We start from the raw sequence: 25516 nt of genomic DNA, 5'->3' as shown, positions 1-25516 counted from the left end.
GGTCGTCGTGTTCTCCTCAGAGGCGGGTCCGGTGAGGCGATGCAGCCGTCGGGGTCCCCGCAGCCCTACCCGCCCACCGGCGGGGACTTCACCTTCGTCTCCTCCGCCGACGCGGGAGGTGAGGGGACGGAGGGAGGGCGGAGCTTCCTGTGAGGGCCCCGAGGAGGCCCGGAGTCCTGTCAGGACTCTACTTTACCTCACTTCTCGTCTTCATCATCATCATCATCAATCGTATTTATTGAGCGCTTACTATGTGCAGAGCACTGTACTAAGCGCTTGGGAAGTACAAGTTGGCAACATAGAGAGGCAGCCCCTACCCAACAGTGGGCTTCACTCACTCACCCATTCATTCCGTCGTGTGTACTGAGGGCTGACTGACTGGATATGTTTGTACATATTTGTTACTCTATTTATTTTACCCGTACATACCTATTCTATTTATTTTATTTTGTAAGTCTGTTTGGTTCTGTTCTCTGTCTCCCCCTTTTAGACTGTGAGCCCACTGTTGGGTAGGGACTGTCTCTATGTGTTGCCAATTTGTACTTCCCAAGCGCTGAGTACAGTGCTCTGCACACAGTAAGCGCTCAATAAATACGATTGATGATGATGATTTTAGACTGTGAGCCCCCTGTTGGGTAGGGACTGTCTCTATGTGTTGCCAATTTGTACTTCCCAAGCGCTGAGTACAGTGCTCTGCACACAGTAAGCGCTCAATAAATACGATTGATGATGATGATTTTAGACTGTGAGCCCACTGTTGGGTAGGGACTGTCTCTATGTGTTGCCAATTTGTACTTCCCAAGCGCTGAGTACAGTGCTCTGCACACAGTAAGCGCTCAATAAATACGATTGATGATGATGATTTTAGACTGTGAGCCCACTGTTGGGTAGGGATTGTCTCTATGTGTTGCCAATTTGTACTTCCCAAGCGCTGAGTACAGTGCTCTGCACACAGTAAGCGCTCAATAAATGCGATTGATTGATTGATGATGATGATGATTGAGTGCTGACTGGGTGCAGAGCGCTGGGCTAAGCGCTGGGAAAGGACAATTCATTCATTCATCCAATCGTATTTGTGGAGCACTGACTGGGTGCAGAGCGCTGAACTAAGTGCTTGGGCAGTGTTAGTCATTCATTCATTCCATCATCTTTATTGAGCGCCGACTGGGTGCAGAGCGCTGGACTAAGCGCTGGGAAAGGACAATTCATTCATTCATTCAATCGTATTTATGGAGCGCTGACTGGGTGTAGAGCGCTGGATAAGCGCTGGGAAAGGACAAATCATTCATTCAGTCGTATTTCTAGAGCGCTGACTGGGTGCACAGCGCTGGGCTAAGCGCTGGGAAAGGACCATTCATTCATTCAGTCGTATTTCTGGAGCGCTGACTGGGTGCAGAGCGCTGGATAAGCACTAGGAAAGGACAATTCATTCATTCAGTCGTATTTCTAGAGCGCCGACTGGGTGCAGAGTGCTGGACTAAGCGCCGGGAAAGGACAGTTCATTCATTCATTCAGTCGTATTTCTGGAGCGCTGACTGGGTGCAGAGCGCTGGACTAAGTGCTTGGACAGCCTAAGTCATTCATTCATTCCATCGTCTTTGTTGAGCGCTGACTGGGTGCAGAGCGCGGGACTAAGTGCTTGGACAGCCTAAGTCATTCATTCATTCCATCGTCTTTGTTGAGCGCTGACTGGGTGCAGAGCGCTGGGCTAAGCGCTGGGAAAGGACAGTTCATTCATTCAGTCGTATTTCTAGAGCACTGACTGGGTGCAGAGCGCTGGACTAAGCACTGGGAAAGGACAATTCAGTCAGTCAGTCGTATTGACTGAGCGCTGACTGGGTGCAGAGCGCTGGGCTAAGCGCTGGGAAACGACGACAGTTCATTCATTCAGTCAGTCGTATTGACTGAGCGCTGACTGGGTGCAGAGCGCTGGGCTAAGCGCTGGGAAAGGACAGTTCATTCATTCATTCATTCATTCAGTTGTATTTCTGGAGCGCTGACTGGGTGCAGAGCGCTGGACTAAGTGCTGGGAAAGGACAGTTTATTCATTCGGTCGTATTCATGGAGCGCTGACGGTGCAGAGCGCTGGTCTAAGCGCTGGGAAAGGACAATTTGGCAATTCATTCATTCAGTCGTATTTATGGAGCACTCGCTGCACAGCACTGGACTAAGCGCTGGGAAAGGACAGTTTATTCATTCCATCATATTTCTGGAGCGCTGACTGGGTGCACGGCACTGGACTAAGCACTGGGAAAGGACAATTCATTCACTCATTCAGTCGTATTTATTGAGCACTGACTGTGCACAGAGCACTGAACTAAGCGCTTGGGCAGGACAATTCACTCATTCTTTCCATCGTATTGATTGAGCGCTGACTGTGCGCAGAGCACTGGACTAAGTCCTTGGGCAGGACAATTCACTCATTCATTCCATCGTATTTATTTTGTATAGAGCTCTGGATTAAGCGCTTGGAAACGACTGTTCGTTCATTCATTCATCCCGTCGTATTTCTGGAGCGCTGACTGGGTGCAGAGCACTGGACTAAGCGCTGGGAAAGGACAGTTCAGCAGGTCATTCATTCATTCATTCAGTCGCATTTCTGGAGCGCCGACTGGGTGCAGAGCACTGGACTAAGAGCTGGGAATGAACAATTCATTCACTCATCCAATCGTATTTATGGAGCGCTGACTGGGTGCAGAGCACTGGACTAAGTGCTTGGACAGTATAGTCATTCGTTCAGTCCATCGTCTTTATTGAGCGCTGACTGGGTGCAGAGCGCTGGAGTAAGCGCTGGGAAAGGACAATTCATTCATTCAGTCGTATTTATGGAGCGCTGACTGGGTGCAAAGTGCTGGACTAAGCGCTGAGAAAGGACAATTCAGCAATTCATTCATTCAGTCGTATTTATCAAGCGCTCACTGGGTGCACAGCGCTGGACTAAGCGCTAGGAAAGGACAATTCATTCATTCAGGCGTATTTCTAGAGTGCTGACTGGGTGCAGAGCGCTGGACTAAGCGCTGGGGAAGGACAATTCATTCATCCAATCGTATTTATGGAGCACTGACGGTGCAGAGCACTGGACTAAGCGCTGGGAAAGGACAGTTCATTCATTCATTCAATCGTATTTCCGGAGCACCCACTGGGTGCAGAGCGCTGAACTAAGCCTTGGGAAAGGACCATTCATTCATTCAATCGTATTTCTGGAGCGCTGACTGGGTGCAGAGCACTGGACTAAGCGCTGGGAGAGGACAATTCAGCAATTCATTCAATCGTTTTCATGGAGCGCTTCCTGTGTGCAGAACACTGGACTAAGCGCTTGGGAAGTTCAAGTCGGCAACGTAGAGAGACGGTCCCTACCCACCAACGGGCTCATAGTCTTGAAGGGGGAGACAGACAACAAAACAAAACATGTAAATGGGTGTCAAAGTCGTCAGAACAAATAGAATTAAAGCTTAATGCACATCATTAACAAAATAAATAGAATAGTAAATATGTACAAGTAAAAAAAATAAAGTAGTAAATCTGTACAAACATATATACAGGTGCTGTGGGGAGGGGAAGGAGGTAGGGCCCAGGGGGATGGGGAGGAAGAGAGGAAACGGGGCTCAGTGTGGGAAGGCCTCTTGGAGGAGGTGAGCTGCCCAGCTCTGTTCTAAGTTCTGGAGTAATAATAATAATTATTATTATTTGTTAAGTGCTTACTATGTGCCAAGCACTGGTGGTGGTAATAATAATAATTGTGGTATTTGTTCAGCGCTTACTATGTGCAAAGCACTGTTCTAAGTGCTGGAGCAATAATAGTAATTGTGATATTTGTTAAGCACTTACTATGTGCCCAGTACTGTTCTAAGCACTGTAGTAATAATAATAATAATAATAATAATAATAATAATGGCATTTGTTAAGCACTTACTACGTGCCCAGCACTGTTCTAAGTGCTATAGTAATAATAATGATGGCGTTTGTTAAGCGCTTACTCTGTGCCCAGCACTCTTCTAAACAGTGGAGTGATAATAATCATAATAATGATGACATTTGTTAAGGGCTTCCTATGTGCCAAGCACTGGAGTAATAATAATAATGATGGCATTTGTTAAGCGCTTCCTATGTGCCAAGCACTGGAGTAATAATAATAATGATGGCATTTGTTAAGTGCTTACTATGTGCCAAGCACTGTTCTAAGCAGCGGAGTAATAATAATAATGATGACATTTCTTAAGCGCTTACTATGTGCCAAGCACTGTTCTAAGCACCGGGGTAATAATAATAATGATAATGATAATGGCATTTGTTAAATGCCTACTATGTGCCTAGCACTGTTATAAGTGCTGGAGTAACAATAATAATGATGGCATTTGTTAAGCGCTTACTATGTGCCAAGCACTGTTCTAAGCGCTGGAGTAATAATAATAATAATGATGGTATTTGTTAAGTGCTTACTATGTGCCAAGCACTGTTTTAAGTGCTGGAGTAGATACAAGGTGATCAGATTGTCCCACTGGGGCTCACAGTCCTCATATCCCCATTTGACAGATGAGGGAACTGAGGCACAGAGATGGGAAGGGACTTGCCCAAAGTCACACAGCTGACAAGTGGCGGAGTTGGGATTAGAACCCACGACCTCTGACTCCAAAGCCCGGGCTCTTTCCGCTGAGCCATGCTGCTTCTTTCATTTATTCATTCCATCGTATTGATTGAGCGCTTACTGTGTGCAGAGCAGTGGACTAAGCGCTGGGGAAGTACAGTTCATTCACTCATTCCATCGTGTTTATTGAGCGCTCCCTCTGCAGAGCACTGGACTAAGCACCTGGGAAGTACAATTCATGAGCCCACTTTTAGACTGTGAGCCCACTGTTGGGTAGGGACTGTCTCTATATGTTGCCAACTTGTACTTCCCAAGCGCTTAGTCCAGTGCTCTGCACACAGTAAGCGCTCAATAAATACGATTGATGATGATGATGATTCATTCTTCAATCGTATTTATTGAGCACTTATTGTGTGGAGAGCACTGGACTAAGCGCTTGGGAAGTACAATTCAGCAGTTCATTCAGTTGTATTTATTGAGCACTCACTGTGTGCAGAGCACTGGACTAAGCGCTTGGGAGAGTACAATATGGCAACAGAGACAATCCCTGCCCACAACAAGCGCACAGTCTAGACGGGGAGGCAGACATCAATACAAGCAAGCAGGCATCAATATAAATAAATAGAATTATAGATATGTACATATATACATAAGTGCTGTGAGACAGGGAGAGGGGGAAGAGCAAAGGGAGGTGACACAGAAGGGAGTGGGGGCTGAGGTAGAGGGGGCTCAGTCTGGGCAGGCCTCCGGGAGGAGGTGAGCTGTCAGTAGGGCTTTAAAGGGAGGAAAAATGATAGTTTGGTGGATGTGCGGAGGGAGGGCATTCCAGGCCAGGGGGAGGACGTGGGCCGGGGGTCGACGGCGGGACGGGAGAGAACGAGGCCCGGTGAGGAGGTTAGCGGCGGCAGAGGAGCGGAGGGTGCGGGCTGGGCTGGAGAAGGACAGAAGGGAGGTGAGGTGGGAGGGGGCGAGGGGATGGAGAAATCTAAAGCTAATAGTGAGGAGTGTTTGTCAGCAGCAGCCACAATAATATTTATTGAGCACTCTCATCCTCTTGTGGCCTCCTCCGGGGCAGCCAGCCATCGGTCACCGCTCCATTCTGTCGTATTTATTGAGCACTTACCGTGTGCAGAGCACTGTAAGCAGCGTGGCATAGTGGATAGCACCCGGGCCTGGGATTCAGAAGGTCTTGGGTCCTAATCCCTGCTCCATCACTTGTCTGCTGTGTGACCTTGGGCAAATCACTTTACTTCTCTGCGCCTCTGTTCCCACATCTGTGAAATGGGGATTGAGACTGTGAGCCCCACGTGGGACGGGGACTGTGTCCAACTCGATTTGCTTGTATCCACCCCAGTGATCAGTGCCTTGCACGTAATAATAATTATTGTTATTAAGTGCCGTCGAGTCATTTATGATTCATAGCGACTCCATGGATATACTGTCTGCAGAAAGTCCTGGCCTCTAGCATAATCCGCAACCTTTCTAATGGTTCTTCTTTATCGTTGTTACGGTCTCTATCCATCTAACTGCCGGTTTACCTCTTCCACATTTTCCCTGGAATTTTCCTAGCATAAGTGTCTTCTCCAGAGATATAGTCCTCCTGATTATTTGTCCAAAATACGCTAATCTAAGTCAAGTCATTTGGCCTTCCATAGACCACTTGGGTTTAATTTGCTCCAAAATCCATTTATTTGTTTTTTGGACAGTCCGTGGTATTTGCAAAAGACTTCTCCAATTCCACATTTCAAAAGAATCAATTTTCTTTCTATCCTGGGTTTTTTTTTCTGTCCAGCTTTTGAATCCATATAGCACACAATAAGCGCTTAACAAATTCGGTAATAATACAGAACATCGGGAGCAATGTCATAGCACGTCGTGGGCAGGGGTTTGTTTGTTTATTGCTCCCAAGGGCACACAGTAAGCACTCAGTAAATATGACTGACTGACTGACTGGGCCAGGCCTGGGATGCTTGGAGAAACAGGGGGTCTGCTTAATAATTGTGGTGTTCGTTACGCGCCAAGTGCCAGCACTGTACTAAGTGCTGGGGTAGATCTACAAGCTAATCGGGTCCCACATGGGGCTCTCAGTGTAAGTAGGCGGGAGGACAGGTGTTGAAACCCCATTTTGCAGATGAGGGAACAGAGGCACAGAGAAGTGATGTGCCTTGTCCAAATTTACACAGCAGCTATGTGGCGGAGCTGGAATTAGAACCCAGATCCTCCGGCTCCCAGGCTCGTCCCCCTTTCTCTAGGCTTTGATCCTTCTAATGGGTCATGCTGGTTGTCCTTCTTGACATCCATCCCAAGGTATGTGGCTGTAGCCCTCTTACTAGCCAGGCAGAATAGCTGGAGCAGATTTAGGGAATGTGTCTGTTTATTGTTATAGTGCACTCTCCCAAGCACTTGGTACAATGCTCTGTCTCCCTCTTGTAGACTGTGAGCCCACTGTTGGGTAGGGACTGTCTCTATATGTTGCCAATTTGTACTTCCCAAGCGCTTAGTACAGTGCTGTGCACACAGTAAGCGCTCAATAAATACGATTGATGATGATTTAGGTGCAATTAAGGCTGAGGTAATTGGGAAACTGTTGGACAGACGTTTCCCACAGTAAAGAAGGGAAGCATGGTGTTTGTCTCCCTCCAGCTGCTGTCACCCCTGCCCCCAGTATAACCCACATCCCTTATCTAACTTCCAAAGTATACTGACTTTTGTTGAAGCAAGAACGTGGTGACCGTTCTAGGTAGTCTTATAGTTTAACAGGAACAAGATGATTCTTTATAGGTGCTGAGATTTTCCTCTTGGCCAGTAAAGATGAAATAAGCTTATAGTCCCTCTCTAGACTGTAAGCTCATTGTGGGCAGAAAGCGTGTCAGCCGATTCTATTGTACTGTCCTCTCCCAAGCGCCTAGTACAGTGCCCTGCACAGAGTAAGCACTCAGTAAATGCCAGTGATGATGATGATTTAAAGTGAATAAAGTGGGAAGACCGTCATACCTTGAATTGTTTTTTTCCTCTTCAGTCTAGTTTGCCTAGGTTTGTATTTGTTTTGGGATTGTTTCCTGGTTACAAAATCAATACCAACTTGCTCTGCTTTTTAGATTGAAAGTAGCTTGGCACCTGTTAGGTACTATGAAAATACATGGCTAATTCATTTGTTGGGTATTTGCCAGAACACAAAACACAGGATACTGGTTGCCTGCTTAATTCACCTGTCTGTTGGCACAAAGAGCTGAGGGAGAAGAACCTGATTTAGACAACTGAAAAAACTGCTACAATTTCTTACGGCGTTTGTCCCAAAACCTTACTATTACACAATAATTTCATTTTATTCAGTGCTTACTTTGTGCCAGGCACGGGGTAGATGTAAGATTATCAAGTTGGACACAGTCCTTGCCCTACTTAGAGCTCACAACCAAAGTAAGAATAATAATAATAATACTGATGGCATTTGTTAAGTGCTTACTATGTGTGAAGTGCTGTTCTAAGCGCTGGGGGGGATACAAGGTGATCAGGTTGTCCCATGTGGGGCTCACAGTCTTAATCCCCATTTTACAGATGAGGTAACTGAGGCACAGAGAAGTCAAGTGACTTGCCCAAAGTCATACACTTTATCAGTGGCAGAGCTGGGATTAGAACCCATGACCTCTGGGTGAACAGGTATTGAATCGCCGTTTTAGTGCTGTGGAATCTGAGCCCCAGAGAGGTTAAGTGCCTTGCCCTAGGTCACACAGCAGGCAAGCGGTAGAACCAGGATTAGAACCCAGGTCCTCTGACTCCCAGATCCATGCTCTTTCCACTAGGCCATGCTGCTTCCCAGTGCTGTTGAGTATCAGGGACTGGTGTCAATTCTCAGTAAATCTCATACCATCTTACTACAGTAACTTCCATAATTTCCCTACCACCACCGCCAAATTGTTTTGAGGGCGAAATAAGATTATTTTTTGTCAGTAGTGCTAATGGCACACAGCAGAGGAGGAAGAATGTCCTGCCTTCAGGACATCTCCATCTGGATGTCTACCCGCCACCTAAAACTCAACATGTCCAAGACTGAACTCCTTGTCTTCCCTCCCAAACCCTGCCCTCTCCCTGACTTTCCCATCACTGTTGACGGCACTACCATCCTTCCCGTCTCACAAGCCCGCAACCTTGGTGTCATCCTCGACTCCGCTCTCATTCACCCCTCACATCCAAGCCGTCACCAAAACCTGCCGGTCTCAGCTCCGCAACATTGCCGAGATCCGCCCTTTCCTCCCCATCCATACCGCTACCCTGCTCGTTCAAGCTCTCATCCTATCCCGTCTGGATTACCGTATCAGCCTCCTCTCCGATCTCCCATCCTCCTGTCTCTCCCCACTTCAATCCATACTTCATGCCGCTGCCCGGATTATCTTTGTCCAGAAACGCTCTGGGCATGTTACTCCCCTCCTCAAAAATCTCCAGTGGCTACCAATCAACCTACACATCAGGCAGAAACTCCTCACCCTGGGCTTCAAGGCTGTCCATCCCCTCGCCCCCTCCTACCTCACCTCCCTTCTCTCATTCTCCAGCCCAGCCCACACCCTCTGCTCCTCTGCCGCTAATCTCCTCACCGTGCCTCATTCTCGCCTGTCCCGCCGTCGACCCCCATGGCCTGGAATGCCCTCCCTCTGCCCATCTGCCAAGCTAGCTCTCTTCCTCCCTTCAAGGCCCTACTGAGAGCTCACCTCCTCCAGGAGGCCTTCCTAGACTGAGCCCCCTCCTTCCTCTCCCCCTCCTTCCCCTCTCCATCGCCCCGCCTTACCTTCTTCCCTTCCCCACAGCGCCTGTATATGTGTATATATGTTTGTACATGTTTATTACTCTATTTATTTTACTTGTACATATTTATTCTACTTATTTTGTTAGTATGTTTTGTTTCGTTCTCTGTCTCCCCGTTCTAGACTGTGAGCCCACTGTTGGGTAGGGACCGTCTCTATATGTTGCCAACTTGTACTTCCCAAGCGCTTAGTGCAGTGCTCTGCACACAGTACGGTCAATAAATACGATTGAATGAATGAATGAATGAAGAAGAGATAGCTCAGAACACTCTCTGCCTGTTACCTTATTTGTAAAATGGAGATTAAGATTGTGGGCCCTATGTGGGGTCATAGACTGTGTCCAACCTGATTGTCTTGTAAGCTCATTGTGGGCAGGGACTGTTTCTGTTTATTGCTGAACTGTGCTCTCCCAAGTGCTTAGTACAGAGTGATCAATAAATACTATTGAATGAATGAATTTATCCCAGCACTTTCTACAGTGCCTGACACACAGTAAGCACTTATCAAATACCAGTAACAAAAGAACACACTAATGGCACACATACAGACTCACACTGGGAATTCCTTCCTTCTCCCCTCCTTCCCTCCTCTTTTTTTCCTTCTGCTTTTTCCTCCTGCCCGTACCCTGTCTTGGGTCTGCAGAAATGTGATGCGGTTATGTAAATAAATGTGATAATTCAATTGAGTTATTTGCCATGTACATCCAGAAACAGTTAGGCAGCATAGCATCCCATAGAATTGACTTCATAACATTAAAGATTCTTGTATCCAGTCAAGTTACTATTACATAAGAAGAGATTAATTTAAATTTATCTGCTTAATTTTACATGAACAGTCTGGTAACTTTAAAAATGAGTAGCTAATTAAAATGAAACTGGAGTTGGCATTTAAGTAGACTTCCAAATGATAATAATAATAATAATGATGGCATTTGTTAAGCGCTTACTGTATGCTGAGCACCGTTCTAAGCGCTGGGGGAAATACAAGATCATCAGGTTGTCCCACGTGGGGCTAACAGTCTTAATCCCCATTTTACAGATGAGGTAACTGAGGCACAGAGAAGTCACGTGACTTGCCCAAAGTCACAGTTTATCAGTGGCAGAGCTGGGATTAGAACCCACGACCTCTGACTCCCAAGCCCTTGCTCTTTCCACTGTGCCACGCTGCTTACCTGACATCTGTTTCTATCTTTTAGACTGTGAGCCCTTTGTTGGGTAGGGACCGTCTCTATATGCTGCCGACTTGAACTCCCAAGCGCTTAGTACAGTGCTGTGCACACAGTAAGCGCTTAATAAATGCGATTGATTGAAAGAATGAATGAATGAATGAATCATGGGTTTCTCCCAGTTCATGTAGCCAAATGATATTCGTTACCTGATTGTGCAGAAAATTTCTTTTTAACCTGACTACAATAATCAGTTTTGATTTGTGGGCAATGTCATGTCAAATTGTCAGTCTCTGAGTGTCCCAAAGGAGGTTTGTGAATTTGAAGATCTCAAGATTTTGAGGTACTAGATGTTAGAAGTGGGCCATAGATGGGGTTCTTGTGTAATGCGAGGCCTGTGTTGTTGCGACGTCACCCACTAAGGAAAACTCATGCTGAAGTGCCAGTGTCCCGCATGTGTACCCGTCTGTGCGTACATGCATGCACACAATTTTTTGATAGCATGGCACAAGCAAATCCAAATGAGCTCACATAGTGAAAAGGTCGTTCTCTGGTTCACAATTGTGTCTGAGTCACAAAGTATAGTTCTAGTCAAAAAACGTATTGAAAGCATGCATTTTGGCTGTTCTGTGGTTTCTTCACTTTCTCAGTAGTGCCTCCATGAATTTATATGTTGTGGTGGAGAATTAAAACAAATGTAAGAGAAGTGTCACATCTCTGTTAGCAGAAAGACACAAACTGGGTCACAGCTTCAGATTAAAACTTGTTAGAATAGTGAGTTCTGGTAATGATCCCCTTTCAGTAGGGTCACGTGGTCACAATGCTGCTGAAACTCCCAGGATTTCTTGTAAATTATGGTCAAGAGTGATCATCCCAATCTGTGTTTTCGTTTCAGTTTTGAAGATGAGGGGTGGAAGGATTGTGGAAATAAATCATGCGGATAGATTCTGTCAAGTTATGATAAGCACTCCACAGCGAGGCACTATAGCTGGCTGGTTTTCAGTTTATCTTTCAGCCACACGATCATAATTCTATATTCTAGTTAGTAAACGCTTAAGGAGCAGGGTCATTAATTTTGGTATTTGTTATTTTTGGTATTCATTAAGCACTTAGTTCAGTTCCAAACACTGTATTGAGTGCTGGGGTAGATACAAGATAATGAGATCAGTCACACTCTGTCCCACCCAGAGCTCACCATCTGAGAGGTAGGGAGATTGAGATTTTATATCCATTTTACAGGTGAGGAAACTGAGGTCCAGAGAGGTTATGTGATTTCGACCAACGTTACGCAGCAGACCAGGGTCAGTGCTGGGACTAAAGCCTGGGGCTCAGATTCCAGTACTTTGCTCTTTAACCTGGATCCTACTGTCCTCCTGTCAATCTACATTTACTGATTACTGCTGTTGTCAGACACATTTTGAAATAGGATAAGGTAGGATTTTGTTGGGTTTTACAAGAAAGGCTAACATTTCTTTAGAATAATGCAAAATGTTATTGTTCATACCTTTATTGTTTGAGATCATCTTGACGACGAATTGGTTTCAGAGTTACAAAATAGGAAGAAATATTAAATGGAGGCCCACAGTATTGATCCTGGGTGTGGTTTTAATTTTCTTAATTGTAATGTGAATGATGACATAGGGACCGTGTTTGGCATTTATGGTGTTGGCGATCAAATTGGAAGAGAGATGACTAAATGTCCTGTACAGGAGACCAAGAAAGGGGCATCTTTTGTCATGGAAAGCGTTTCGTTATTTCAAACCAGTGATCTTAGGCTTGACTGAAACTAGGCCAGAGAGATCAGAGGAAGAAATTTGAGAGTGTTGTCGTCAAAAGTAAGGACATTTGCCCACGAAATGTCACGATGGTGAATATCTTGGACAGTCATAGTTCCGACCCTTCAATTAAGGAGAGATAATAAAGGACAACATTCTGACTTGTACTCTTTGCATCAGAATGAAAACTTCTATGTGTTTAATTTGGCAAAATTCCACAAGACCAGATGGGGAATCCTTAAAAGTCAAAGGCGTAAAAAAACAATGGATTAGAACAGATAAGAGATTTTAGATGACTCAGCACACTATCTACATTTCTGGCTTTCTTCATCTATGGACAAGAAGTCCATAGATGTACCTGTTTTAAAGCAAGGTGATCCAGTGAAATACTTTTACTCTCAATAGATGTATTTTGACTTTTTTTCTCTTCCTCCTGTGTAAAACCCAGACTGTTTTTGTTGTTGTTGTTTTTAAACACACTAGCAATAGTATATAGGAGGTCCCTTTTAAGAGCTGGTGGCCGAGTGCAGGTCAAATTTAGAGAGCGGTATGTTTCAGGTTTTAAAAATAATAAGGGTACTAAGAATTTACTACGTGCCAAGCAATGTGCTGAGCACGTGGTAGATAGAGGATAATTAGATTAGAAACAGTCCTCTGCCCTCATTGTCTAACCAGGAGAGAAAGCAGGTATTTTATCCCCAATTTACAAATTAGGAAACTCCGGCACTGAGAGGATCAGTGACTTGGCCAAGGTCGCAAAGCAGGCACATAGCAGAGTCAAGATTAGACCCAGGTCTCCTGACTCCCAGTCTTGGGCTGAATCCACTGGGCCATGCCATGCCGCTTCTCATCTGTCTTGGTAAATTAAATGGGGTTAACTCATTTTTCGGCTCTTTCGGGAACAGTTTTGCATTTTGCACTGAAGTGTCAGTGGATATTTAAAAATTCCTTTGGAGAAAGGAAACCTAGGAAGATCTTGAAGGAATTTTTGTCGGCTTTTTTGTCCTTTCAGATTTTATGTATTTAAAGTTGTCTTTTCTATTTTGTATGCTCGCATACTAAATTTTTGAGCCGAGTTCATCGTGGCTCAGATATTGAACTGTTACAAGTAGCACTGTTTTTCTGTTAAGGCAAGGAAAATTTTACCTCCTATTTTTTTCCCATTTTTTTTCTCCTAAGATCTGAGTGGATCGATAGCCTCTCCAGATGTCAAGCTAAACCTCGGTGGAGACTTCATGAAGGAATCTACAGCAACTACATTTCTAAGGCAAAGAGGTTACGGCTGGCTTTTGGAAGTGGAAGATGACGATCCCGAAGATACCAAGCCTCTTTTGTATGTCCAACTAATACCATTTTTCTTTGACAGTTACAATCAACCAGTCAGTGAATGGTATCTCTTGAGTGCTTACTATGAGCAGAGCATTCAGTCAATTAATGGTATTTATTGGGTGTTTACTATGTGGAGAGCCCTGTACTAAGCGCTTGGCCTGGCTTAGCGGAAAGAGCCTGGGCTTGGGAGTCAGGGGACGTGGGTTCTAATCCCGGTTCCGCCACTTGTCCGCTGTGTGACCTTGGGCAAGCCACTTAACTTCTCTGTGCCTCAGTTATCTCATCTGTTAAATGGAGATTAAGACTGTGAGCCCCACATGGGAGAACCTGATTACCTTGTATCTACCCCAGTGCTTAGAACAGTGTTCGGCACGTAGTAAGCGCTTAACAAATACCTTAATTATTATTATTATTATTATTACAATTCAGCAGAATTAGCAAACACCTTCCCTGCCCATAATGAGCTTATAGCCTAGAGGGGGAGACAGACATTAATATGAATAAATAAGTAGTTTATAATGTATAATATAAAGATACATACAGTATGTCAGTATTGGACTAAGTGCTTGGGAAAAATACAATACAGGCGGTAAGCATGATCCTTGCCCACAAAGGATTTGCAGACAATAAAATAAATTACAGATAGTGGGGAGGGCATTCTGTCCTTGGACAATGGAATTACCCATTTTACATTTTCAAAAATATTTGTTTCAAAATGTTGAGGTCTTGTGTGTATATATGTATATATAATATGTACAAAATATATGTTGTATATTTTCAACCAATCTATCAAAAATACTGCCACTCAATCAAACCACCTTACTGTGTGCAGAGCACTGTATTAACCACTTGAAAGGTTAAAGTAGAATTAGTAGGCATGATCCCTCCCCTCAAGGAGCTTAAAATCTACTGGGGGGTCACAAATATTAAAATCAACGGCATATAGGTGAGAGAAATAGAGAGCAGTGATATGTGCATGAGTGCTGTGGGGGAGTGCAAGCGCCCAAGTACCTTAGTGGCTGGGAGATGCTGAAATGGAAATGGAGGGAAATATAAGGCAGAGAGATTCACAGTTAATCAGGGAAGACCTTGAGGAGATGATGAGCTTTCAGGAGGGCTTTGAAGATAGATGTGGAGGGAGAAGGCAGAGGGAAGCGTAATGCACAAAACGTTGGTGTTGGGACTCATGAAAGCCAGACACGGCGTGTGGGTTAGCTTGGGAGGAATGAAGTGTGCAAGTTGGCAATAGTGGGAGAGGAGAGTGGATAATTATGGGGGAAGAGAGCCGACTGAGTGCCTAAAACCCAGTGTCAGGAAAGGAATGGGCAGCGATTGGAGATTTTTGAGTAAGAGGGAGATGTGCAGACCACTTTAGAAAAATGATCTGGACAGAGGAGTGAAGTGTGGACAGGAGAGGGGAGGCGACTGGAGGCCAAAAGATGGTCAAGGTGTCTGTTTTAGTTGTTAGGCTGGGATGTGACAAACATCTGGACCAGCGCAGTGGTCATATGGATGATGAGGAAGGGGACAGTGCTGGAAAGGCTGGGAAGGAAAACCCATCGGGTTTGGCGACAGGCTGAAAGAGAGGCAGGAGACCTAAGCATGGGCCTGAGAGATGGAGTGGATGTTGGTGGTGGTGTCACCTCAGTTGGGAAAGTTAGGTGGAGGAAAGGATTTGAGAGAGAAGATTTTGTTTTTGGACATACCGAGCTTGAGGTGCTGGCTGGAGCATCCATGGAAAGATGTGTGGAGGGAAGAGGAAATATGAGATTGCAGAGAAAGAGAGAGATCAGGGCTTGTGAGGTAGATTTTAGGAGTCATCAGTATAGAGTTGGTGGTTGGAGCACCCCGAGGGAGTGAGTGTACAGTGAGAAGGGAAAGGCCTCCAGAATACAGCTTTGAGAGGCACCCACAGTCAGGTTGCAGGAAGTAGAAGAGCCTGTGAAAGAGACTGAGAAGGATTTGACAGAGAACCAGGAGAGGTCTGTGTGAACCAATCCAGGGAAGTTATGTTGAAGGATTTTTTTCAGGGTAAGGTAGACCTAGGCACGCTTGAAGATGGAAGGGAAGGAGCCCTCAGAAAGTGAGCAGCTTCAAAACACTCCTCAAATCCCCTCTCCTCCGAGAGGCCTTCCCTGACTCAGCCCCCATTTTCCCTATCGTCCTCCCCTCTGTGTCACCTGTGCACTCAGATCTATACCTCTTAAGCATCCGATATACACCCCATCCTCATCTCTGTGGCTCTTATGTATGTATTCTTCCATACCCTCTGCCTTTTCCCGCAATGTATTTTAGTATCTGTTTCTCCCTTTAGACTGGAAGCTCCTTGTGGGCAGGGATTGTGCCTACCAAGTCTCTTGTATTGTTCTTTCCCATGTTCACTTAGGACAGTGCTCCACGTACAGTAAGCACTCAATAAATTCCATCGACTGGTTGGTTGGGAAGGGAAGAAAAGGGAGCAGACGTTTTTTAGAGGGTAAGAAGTGAGGCACAGGTGGGGGAAAGGCAAGATATCTTATGAGTGATGGTACTTCCCAAGCGCTTATACAGTGCTCTGCACACAGTAAGCGCTCAATAAATACGATTGATGATGCTGATGAGAGTGGCAGGTGCGGGGCAGAGTTGGGGAGGTCTCTCCTGACAGATTTGATTTTGACGATAAAAGCAGTGGGCAGCGTCATTGCGGGGGCAGGAGTAAGGGGGAGGTGGGCATGCCGAGGATTTCAGGAGTTAATAGTTTGGAATAACTGGTGGGGACTTAGGGCATGGGGACGGACGAGGGAGGAGAAGTAGCGTTCCTGAATGGAAGAGGTTGGCAGAATTATTATGACTTTGAAGAGGCCAAAGTTGGCCTGGTGCCTGGATTTCTGCCATCAGCGCTCGGAGTCCCAAGTGTGGTAGCAGACTAGGACACCGTGCCGACGAATCAGGGCTGGGGATCGGTGGTGCCAGATTGATGCGGGGGGGCACGGGGGCGAGGGAGCTGAGCTCAGCAGAGAGGATGGAGTTGAGGATGTGGATTTGCGCATCGAGCAGGGAGGTTGGATAGGGAGTCCAAATGGGTTATTGGCAGCGCTGGCGTGCCGGGCTGCTTCCCTATCACTCTGTATGTGAAGCGCATTGATGCTGAGTGGAGCACACCGTCATGAACTGATTTTCCGATTTTATCCTGATAATGCCCCTTTTCTGAAATTGCTCTGCAACCAGCCCGACATCAAAAACTGTATTGTCAACGATCCCCATTTTCAAATTTTAGGGAGGAACTGGACATCGACCTGAAGGATATTTACTACAAGATCCGATGTGTATTGATGCCAATGCCGTCACTTGGTTTCAATAGACAAGTGGTGAGAGACAATCCAGATTTTTGGGGCCCTTTAGCTGTTGTCCTTTTCTTTTCAATGATTTCATTATATGGACAATTCAGGGTAAGTATGCCGTATCGTTTATTTCAAACATTCTAAACTTGTGGGATGGGTCCTAAGTGCGGTCGTAACATGGGTATCTGTGGGAGATTAGACTTGAGAGTACCTCGAATAATAGAACAGTTGGACAATAGGGAGCCTCACTGAGCCAATAATGAGATTTTAGGGAGAAGTATCTGCCAATGCCAGAATACAAGCCTGTCATTCTCCAGTTAGACTTTGTTCCTTTTCCTTTTTGGAGAGATCAAAGCCTGTTGGGAAAGAAGGAAAGTTGGGAAAATAGTGAATCTGCTTCAGATCATTTCCAGGACCTGGATAATTGAGACTGTGTGTTGTTTAGACATCTGAACTTTTATCTGCCATCATTGCCTATCGATCAGTCGCATTTATTGAGCACTTCTTTGTGTGGGGTACCTGACTGAGCACTTGGGAAAGTACAGTGTAACAGAGTTGGTGGACATGTTCCCTGCTCACAAGGAGCTTACGGTCCAGAGGAAAAAGCAGACATTACTGCAAAAAAATGTTACACATATGTATGTTAAGTGTTCTGGGGCTGAGAGTAGGGCAAATAAAGGGTGCAAATCCAAGAGTGATGCAGAAGGCAGAGGGAGAAGAGGAAATGAGGACTTAGTCGGGGAAGGCCTTCTGGAGGAGATGCAGTTTTGACAAGGCTTTGAAAGTGGGGAGAGTGATCGTCTGTTGGATATGAAGGGGGAGGGAGCGGCAGGCCAGAGGCGTGAAGGGGTGGGGGTGGGGGGTCGTGACCAGATATATTTTTTTTAAACTACACTTCATATACAGCTCTGTAAAGGTATTAAGAGGGAATCTGGTATTGGTTCAAGATATTCCTTTAAGATCCATATATTCAGACATTTAGAGTAAAATACTTGTATTCTCCCTTTTATTTTTTTATTACTGTCAGTGGTTATGTGCCTTTTCTATGCCTAACACTGTATTAGGTGCTTGGAGGCTCTCTGGCTATTTATTCATGCTGTCTCCAAACTTCAAAAGCTGAGAACGTGGTTGTGTACAGTTACCGATTTCTTTCATTGAGGAGAGTGGTGGGAAGGGGAACGACCCGAGCCGAACAGCGTTGTCCTCATCATCGCTACGGCACTTCTCGAACGCCTCCATGGCCGAGCCCCGGGCCAGACTTTGAGGGAGATTAGCGGGAGAATCAAGACGACGGAGGTCCGGCCTCGATGAGCTTATAATGAAAAGAGATGGGCAAAAAGAGAAATCCCACAAAAGTGATGTCTCTATCGAGACGTGTGATGTCTCTTCTAGACTGTGAGCCCGTTGTCGGGTAGGGACCGTCTCTATACGTTGCCGACTTGTACTTCCCAAGTGCTTAGTACAGTGCTCTGCACCCAGTAAGCGCTCAATAAATACAATTGAATGAATGAATGAATATCCATTGAAGAAAGCCCTTGCCCAGCTGGAAGGGGGGTAAATTTTCGAAGCAGGTGGGAGATGTCTTTTTGAGAGGTGGCTGGGAATGATGGAAGGTGGAGGTCGGGGTAGAGGGATTGTGGTGGCAGGGACATTGGGGAACTCAGCCTTCCCTAAAGTTTGGGGAAGTTGAAATTTTCCTATAAAATGTTGCCTCGAGCAGTTCTTTACCTAAGGATGGGAGGTATATTATATTCTTAGTTTTAAAAGGCCAATGATGACTTTTCATTGTACTGCACAAGTAAAGAAATTAATCGTATGGGGTTTTATCGTCTCATTTTCTATCAAGGTTGTTTCATGGATCATAACCATTTGGATATTTGGCTCTCTAACCATCTTTTTGTTGGCCAGAGTCCTCGGTGGAGAAGTAAGTACTTTTTGAGGAATTTGTCGTATGCCTCTGCGGTAGAACTGTGGGAAATAGAAGCCGCAGGTGCTATGGGTTTGATTATCATTTTTTTAAAAAAGAAAAATCATAAGCCTCTGCTATTTGCTCATTTTAACCAAAATTAATATTAGGGAAACTGAACATTTTTCTGTGAACTGGCTTCTATCCCAAACAGCTTTTTAAACCGTGAAAGTTGCAAAATAGTCCGTCTCCCTTTCTTTACTAAGCCTTGCTTTGAACTTTAAAAGAGTTTAAACTCTGATAATTCCAGGTACCTTGCATGGCTTTAAGTTGACTGAAGAGGAATCTAATGCAGATTCATTTGGAACTTTGAAAAAAATTCTGACCTTATTTTGAGTATCAATTTCCCTAGCCTTTTTGCTTCCTAATTTTTGCAGCGATCTTGAAACCTGAAATACCAGAGCATTCCAGCTCCGGTTTTCAGGTCTGAAAAGAAGTGTAATGTAAAGCTCTGTTCGGCCCCGAGCCAGATGTCTTGCTTTCCCTTTCTTCCCCACTCCTGCCCCACCTCAAAGGGTCAGACCTTCTGCTGGTCCATTAGGGGAGGGGGGCCTGTGGCAATTGTGGGGGCAGGTTTGTGCTACTCATTGCGTGTTTGAGGACGACTATATTGCTCTTCCTCAGGTCAGATCCCCACAGCACACAGACAATCTAACATTCACATCACACACATGCAGCTCCCTCACGATTCCTCTAGTAAGGTAGTTTAAGCTTTGCCCCAACTCTCCCCCTCATCCCTCTCTCCATCTCCCCATCTTACCTCCTTCCCTTCCCCACAGCACGTGTATATATGTATATATGTTTGTACATATTTATTACTCTTTATTTTACTTGTACATATCTATTCTATTTATTTTATTTTGTTAGTATGTTTGGTTTTGTTCTCTGTCTCCCCCTTTTAGACTGTGAGCCCACTGTTGGGTAGGGTTGCCAACTTGGACTTCCCGAGCGCTTAGTACAGTGCTCTGCACACAGTAAGCGCTCAATAAATACGATTGATTGATTGATTCAGAGTCCAAACTCTTCAGAATTTTGAGCTGGCAAGGCTCTACGTAATTTATTTCTATATCTGTAATTTCTTTATCTATGTTAATGTACTTCTCCCCATCTAGACAGCAAACGCACCGTGGGGAGGGAATATGTCTGTTTATTGATACCTTGTACTCTCCCAAGTGCGTAGCATGTTTTGTACACAGTAAGCGCTCAATAAATAAGATCGAGCGAATGAAGGAATACATTGAAATACCATCTCCAGGTCCTCCGTCATGAATTCGTGAAAGTAACCGGACTCTCCCAAGATTCCCGTCGGCTAGTGGGTCTATTCCTCGATTCCTCCAAGAATGGAATCTGGATGCAAGTAGTTGTGACCCGAGTAAAGGCTGTGGCCTGAATAGACATATCCCAGGAGGATTTTCACCTAGATACAGCAGGGAGGAGGACCTCCTGTCTTTGGGTTGATAAGCCTGAGCCAGGTTGGAAGAACTTCTGCAGCCGCAGCCTGTCGGCAACCAAGCTAAACCAAGGTCAAGTGTCTGAGATTCCTGAAAAATTAGAGAGAGGTACCAAAGAGGCAGTGAAACCTGGCCCGGATTTCTTCAGGGCCAGAAGAAATTTCACCCTCTACCCCTCGACCAGTGAGTCCTTTTCTACACTTCCTGTTTCTGAGCCTAGGAATGGCCTGGAGAAAAAATTTGTAGAAGCACTTGGCTTCTCTGTACTGTTTCTGCAGTCCGTGGTTGTGTCTTCTGTCTGCTAATTCTATTGTATGGTACTCTCCAAGCGCTTAGTCCAGTGCTCTGAGCATAGTAAGTGCTCGGTAAATACCATCGATCAGATATAGATGGAAAGGTCCTTTAGTGTGGGAACGGAGGCTTATCTTTAGCGGTATTTAATAAAGGCATTCGGTTTTTCAGAGTACATCCGTAGCACGAGCCATCTCTGGGCTTAGGTGACCAGGCAGCTTGTGCTTTGCACATAGTAAGCACTTAATAAATGCCATCAGTATTATTATTATTTAAGGAAATTCTCTAATTTTTTTCAGCATTTTTGCTTTATGTAAAACATCTTTCCAGTGAGTCTTTTCCTTTTTTCATTTATGAAACGCAGATAGCTAGAACCGAGGGACTAAATAGCACTGTTATTCCGACGGTTGGGCTGAATTGAGGCCCAGCCTCCAGAGCTGGCAAAAGGGTGAACGATGACAGGGTCCTTGCCCCTGGCCTCAGGTGACAGGAAGCTTTGTGCCAGTGGCCCCGGAGGCAAGGGATTGCTTGGGGCATCTCTGTGCCTTCCCATCTTAAAATCCAGAGTCGCACATGATGATGATGATGATGATGATGATGGTAATTGTTCAACGCTTACTATGTCCCAGGGACTTTACTGAGCCCTGAGGTGGATACAAGTAAATTGAGTTGGACGCAGTCCCTGTCCCACGTGGGGCTCACAGTTTCAATCCCCATTTTACAGATGAGGTAGCTGAGGCACAGAGAAGTGAAGTGACTTGCCCAAGGTCACCCAGCAGACAAGGGGCAGAGCTCGGATTAGAACACATGACCTTCTGATTCCCAGGCCCATCACTGATCAATATGAAACTCAGTAGGGATCCCAGATTGTTCTCCCTCACCACCTTCTCTCTTCCCTCTGTGGAGAACCGGATGAAAACCTTGAAACAGGAAAAGTGCCCTTTTGGGTCGGACCAGTGGCTCCATCTGACATTCAGCAAGCTTTTTCTTTTTTAAATGGTATTTAAGTGCTTATTACGTGCCAGGCATTGTTCTAAGTGGTGGGGTAGATTCATTCATTCAGTCATAATTAGTGCACTCTTATTGTGTTCAAAGCATCGTACTAAGCGTTTGGGAGAGTACAGTACAACAACAAGCAGGCACATTCCTGCCCACAGTGAGCTCACAGTCTAGAGGCTACAAGGTGATCAGGTTAGACACAGTCCCTGTTCCACGTGGAGCTCACAGTCTTCATCCCCATTTTTCAGATGAGGAAACTCAGGCCCAGAGAAGTGAAGTGACTGGTCCATGGTCACTCATCAGACAAGTGGCAGAGCTGGGAGTAGAACCCAGGTCCTCTCACTCCCAAGCCCGTGCTCTTTCCATTAGGCCATCCTCCTTCTCCGTCGTCCTTTTCATGTGTAGAAGTATTATTTTGATTAGAGTTGACATCAGGCTGCAGTGATCTAAAGGAGTAGTTTGGGAAAATTACAAAGAAGCAATTTCTTAAAATGAGTTAAAAAAAAATCTGTACTTCTGCCGTGCCTTTGGTCACTTTACGTAATTTAAAAATTCACAGGTTGCATACGGTCAAGTTCTAGGAGTCATCGGCTATTCGTTACTTCCTCTCATTGTAATTGCCCCACTGCTCTTGGTGGTTGGGTCATTTGAAGTCGTGTCAACACTAATAAAAGTAAGTAATTTACTGCTTCGTGTTTCATTAATGTAATGTTATCCTTCACCGGGAAATGGGCATCTCTCACTAGGGATAGAATTCCAATTTACTCCCGAAGACCTTGTGCCCCTTGGAGGAGGGGGAGGAGCATAATCTCATCACTCCACCTCCCCTATTTAGCCACTGAAACTCAGGCCCTGATTCACGGGCGGTGGGGAGGGCGAGAGCGGGCACTTGTGCTGTACCCTACAGTACCACAGCTGCGAGTTACCCACCCTGATGCCGAAGTCAAGGGGTTCCCTGAGCCAGGGTCCCCCCAAATCCCCTCACAAACTCCCTGAAAGAGGAACAGGCCATTTCAGGTCAGGCCCTCTGTGCTATCTCTAACACACCTAAAGAGAACGCCTTATCTTGTTGCGTCTGTGCTGATGGAAGTTTCCTTATTCCAAAAGCTTTTGTGTGCTCTTCCCTTTCCAGTCCCTGTGATTATAGAATGACAGTTACCTGGGGGTTATCAAATACCGTATTGGTACTTTTTGATAAAAAGAGCAGAGAAGGAGGGGGCTGAGTTAGAGGAAGAGAGAGAGGGGAGGCAGAAGATAGGAGCAAAGTGCGGAGAGGGAAGGATGTCAGACTTCATTTAGCCCTGAACCCCTGTGTTCTCCCTCAAAAGGGGTTAGAGGATGAGGAGAGGGTGCTGCTGGATAGACAACGGGAGTCTTATCGGAGGTTATACTTCCTCAATCCTGTGCTCTCGTGGCTGGGCCTGGGTGGGCTGGGGAAGACAGGTGGGGAAAAGTGCAAGGGAGAAAAGGGTAGAGAGGTCGAAATCTCTGTCAGTCTCCCATTTGAATAGGGCTTTCGTACAACCCATTCTTCCAATATAGTAAGTGAGGAATAGTGTGGCCTAGTGGATAGAGCAAGGACCTGGGAATCAGAAGGACCTGGGTTCTAATCGCAGCTCTGCCACCTGTCTGTTGTGTGCCCTTGGGCAAGTCACCTAATTTCTGTTCGCCTCAATTGCCTCACCTGTAATATGGGGATTAAATCTGTGAGCCCCGTGTGAGATGTGGGCTATGTCCAATCTAATTAACTTAGATCTGCCCCAGCACCTAGTACAGTGCCTGTCACGTAGTAAACCATAAATACCATTAAACAAAGGGGAAAAAAATGGAACATACAGAACTATTACCACTGAGGTGTTTTGCTAATTCGTACTGGTCTTTAGTCCAAGATAGGTTTTATTGACTGTAAGTAGCTAAAGGCAACAGGAAAAGTTGCAGGTGAAGAAGAATGAAACGTTGCACTTCAAATTTTATCTTTTTATATTAATACCTTTTGAGTGATCATTTTATGCCATAGTAGTGAGCTTATTTTGGTCAGGGATTGTGTCTGCCAATCTTGTATTCACTCAAGCACTTATTACGGTGCTCTGCACACAGTAAACACTCATTAAATATGATTAATTGATTGTAGTAGTTTCTTGGGGATGTACAAGGAAGAGGTAAATTGAAGACTGTCCCCTTCACAAGGGGCCTAATGTGTGGGGTGGAGACAGACGTCTGAGCTAACCCTTGGGATTGGCATCGTGGTACTTCATTTCCTTTGCTCTGACCCTTCCCCTTCCAGACGAATAACAGCAAAGCCCCCAAATTCTCAATATTTACAAAGTAGGGAGTTCATCCTCCAGCCTTTTCCAATGTGGGGAGGTGAGGCTTGGGCACCCCAGCGACAGGCGGAGCAAGAGGGATCCAGCTCTGGCCCGTTCCCACTCCGGAGAGCTTGTGAAGGGGTAGGGGGGACTCTGGTCCAGAGAACCCCCTGAACTCAACAGATGGAGAACAGGTTTTTTATCCCCATTGAAGAGCTGAGGAACCGAGGCCCGGAGAAGTTAAGTGATTTGCCCAGGGTCACTCGGGAGCGAGTGGCCGAGCCGGATGTAAAACCCAGGCCTCTTGACTCCCCTAGTCCCGTCTGTGCTCTTTCCCTTAGGCGACGCTTTCCTTAGCTATGTCGGTGCCAAGAGAAGGCAAAAGGGTGCCAAATCGACCCATCGTTTTGCATGGCAGTAGATTTTCAGAAGTTTTTTTTCCACGTGACTTTTTCCAGAAATTGTCCCACGGTAGTCATAACGATCGCCCTGTAAATACATCTCTATAGGTACGTTGGCTAAGACGAGAAGGGTTCCGAAACAATGTACACGTGGTCAACTCTTCAGCGTTATCCTGTGTTTTATAACACTTTGTATTGCTTTTAAGGACATCTTAATATATATATATATATATATATATATATATATATATATGTGTGTGTATATATATATATATATATATCTTAAATATAAGGAGCTTTCGAGTGTACCCCTTCTGCAAAGATAATGTTGAGAATTTCTAAGTAGCCATGAGAACCGTCACACTGATTTCATCAACCATAGGGGTCGTGGCATATAATGCTGTTTAATACTCAATTCTGTATTCTGCGCACACTCTCTGTATGTTTTTACTGATACCAATAAAACACACGCTTTTTCTTTTTTAAGCTGTTTGGAGTCTTTTGGGCTGCCTACAGTGCCGCTTCACTATTAGTAGGCGAAGAATTCAAGTCCAAGAAGCCGCTCCTGATATATCCAATCTTTTTATTATATATTTATTTCCTGTCCTTATACACCGGGGTGTGATCGCAAGGAGCTGGACATGGGCGGAAGCAGGAATAGTGGATTCTTGTGCAGGTGGGTAAGTTTCATGTTGAAAGAGGATGGAGAGACACCGAGTGATGATGAAGGAGTCCCCGATGTTCCAGTCGACAAGACGGATTCATGGTCCAACAGCCTACTCGTACTATTTAATTAAACAACCGTAGCTATCTAGGTTTGTATCAGAATTCTAGGTTTTGTTTAAGATTCTTCTGATTTCAGTGAATAAAATATGAGGGTACCATGTTTATGAGATTGTGACAATACACAGCTGAATATCTGTGCCAAAAGCACCAGGGCTAAGCTATTATATTAAATGGAACGTGGAATATGAGAAGATCTTGTTACTATGAGTGCAATTTTTTTTCATTTAAAAAGTTGACTTTTTTCACATGGCAGATTCTGTGAGTATACATGTATGTTATGTTTGTATATATTTATGAAACAGTCCTTATTCGCCATCATCTAAAAATGAAGATACTTTAAATTTGT

The 25516-nt window shown here is 45.2% G+C and overlaps 1 protein-coding gene across 1 annotated transcript; it reads left to right on the top strand.

Annotated features, from left to right (window-relative positions):
- On the top strand, window positions 1-25516 carry YIPF4 (Yip1 domain family member 4). Its single transcript, XM_038743929.1, has 6 exons — window positions 1-118; window positions 13501-13654; window positions 16907-17078; window positions 18817-18894; window positions 22237-22350; window positions 24872-25516. The coding sequence occupies exons 1-6, from the start codon at window positions 40-42 to the stop codon at window positions 25007-25009; spliced, it is 735 nt and encodes a 244-aa protein (XP_038599857.1). The 5' UTR covers window positions 1-39; the 3' UTR covers window positions 25010-25516.

Source organism: Tachyglossus aculeatus, chromosome 1 (genome assembly GCF_015852505.1).
Source record: "Tachyglossus aculeatus isolate mTacAcu1 chromosome 1, mTacAcu1.pri, whole genome shotgun sequence".
NCBI lineage: Eukaryota > Metazoa > Chordata > Mammalia > Monotremata > Tachyglossidae > Tachyglossus > Tachyglossus aculeatus.
The sequence above is the reverse complement of the archived record's forward strand: the minus strand, read 5'-3'. Positions and strand labels throughout refer to the sequence as shown.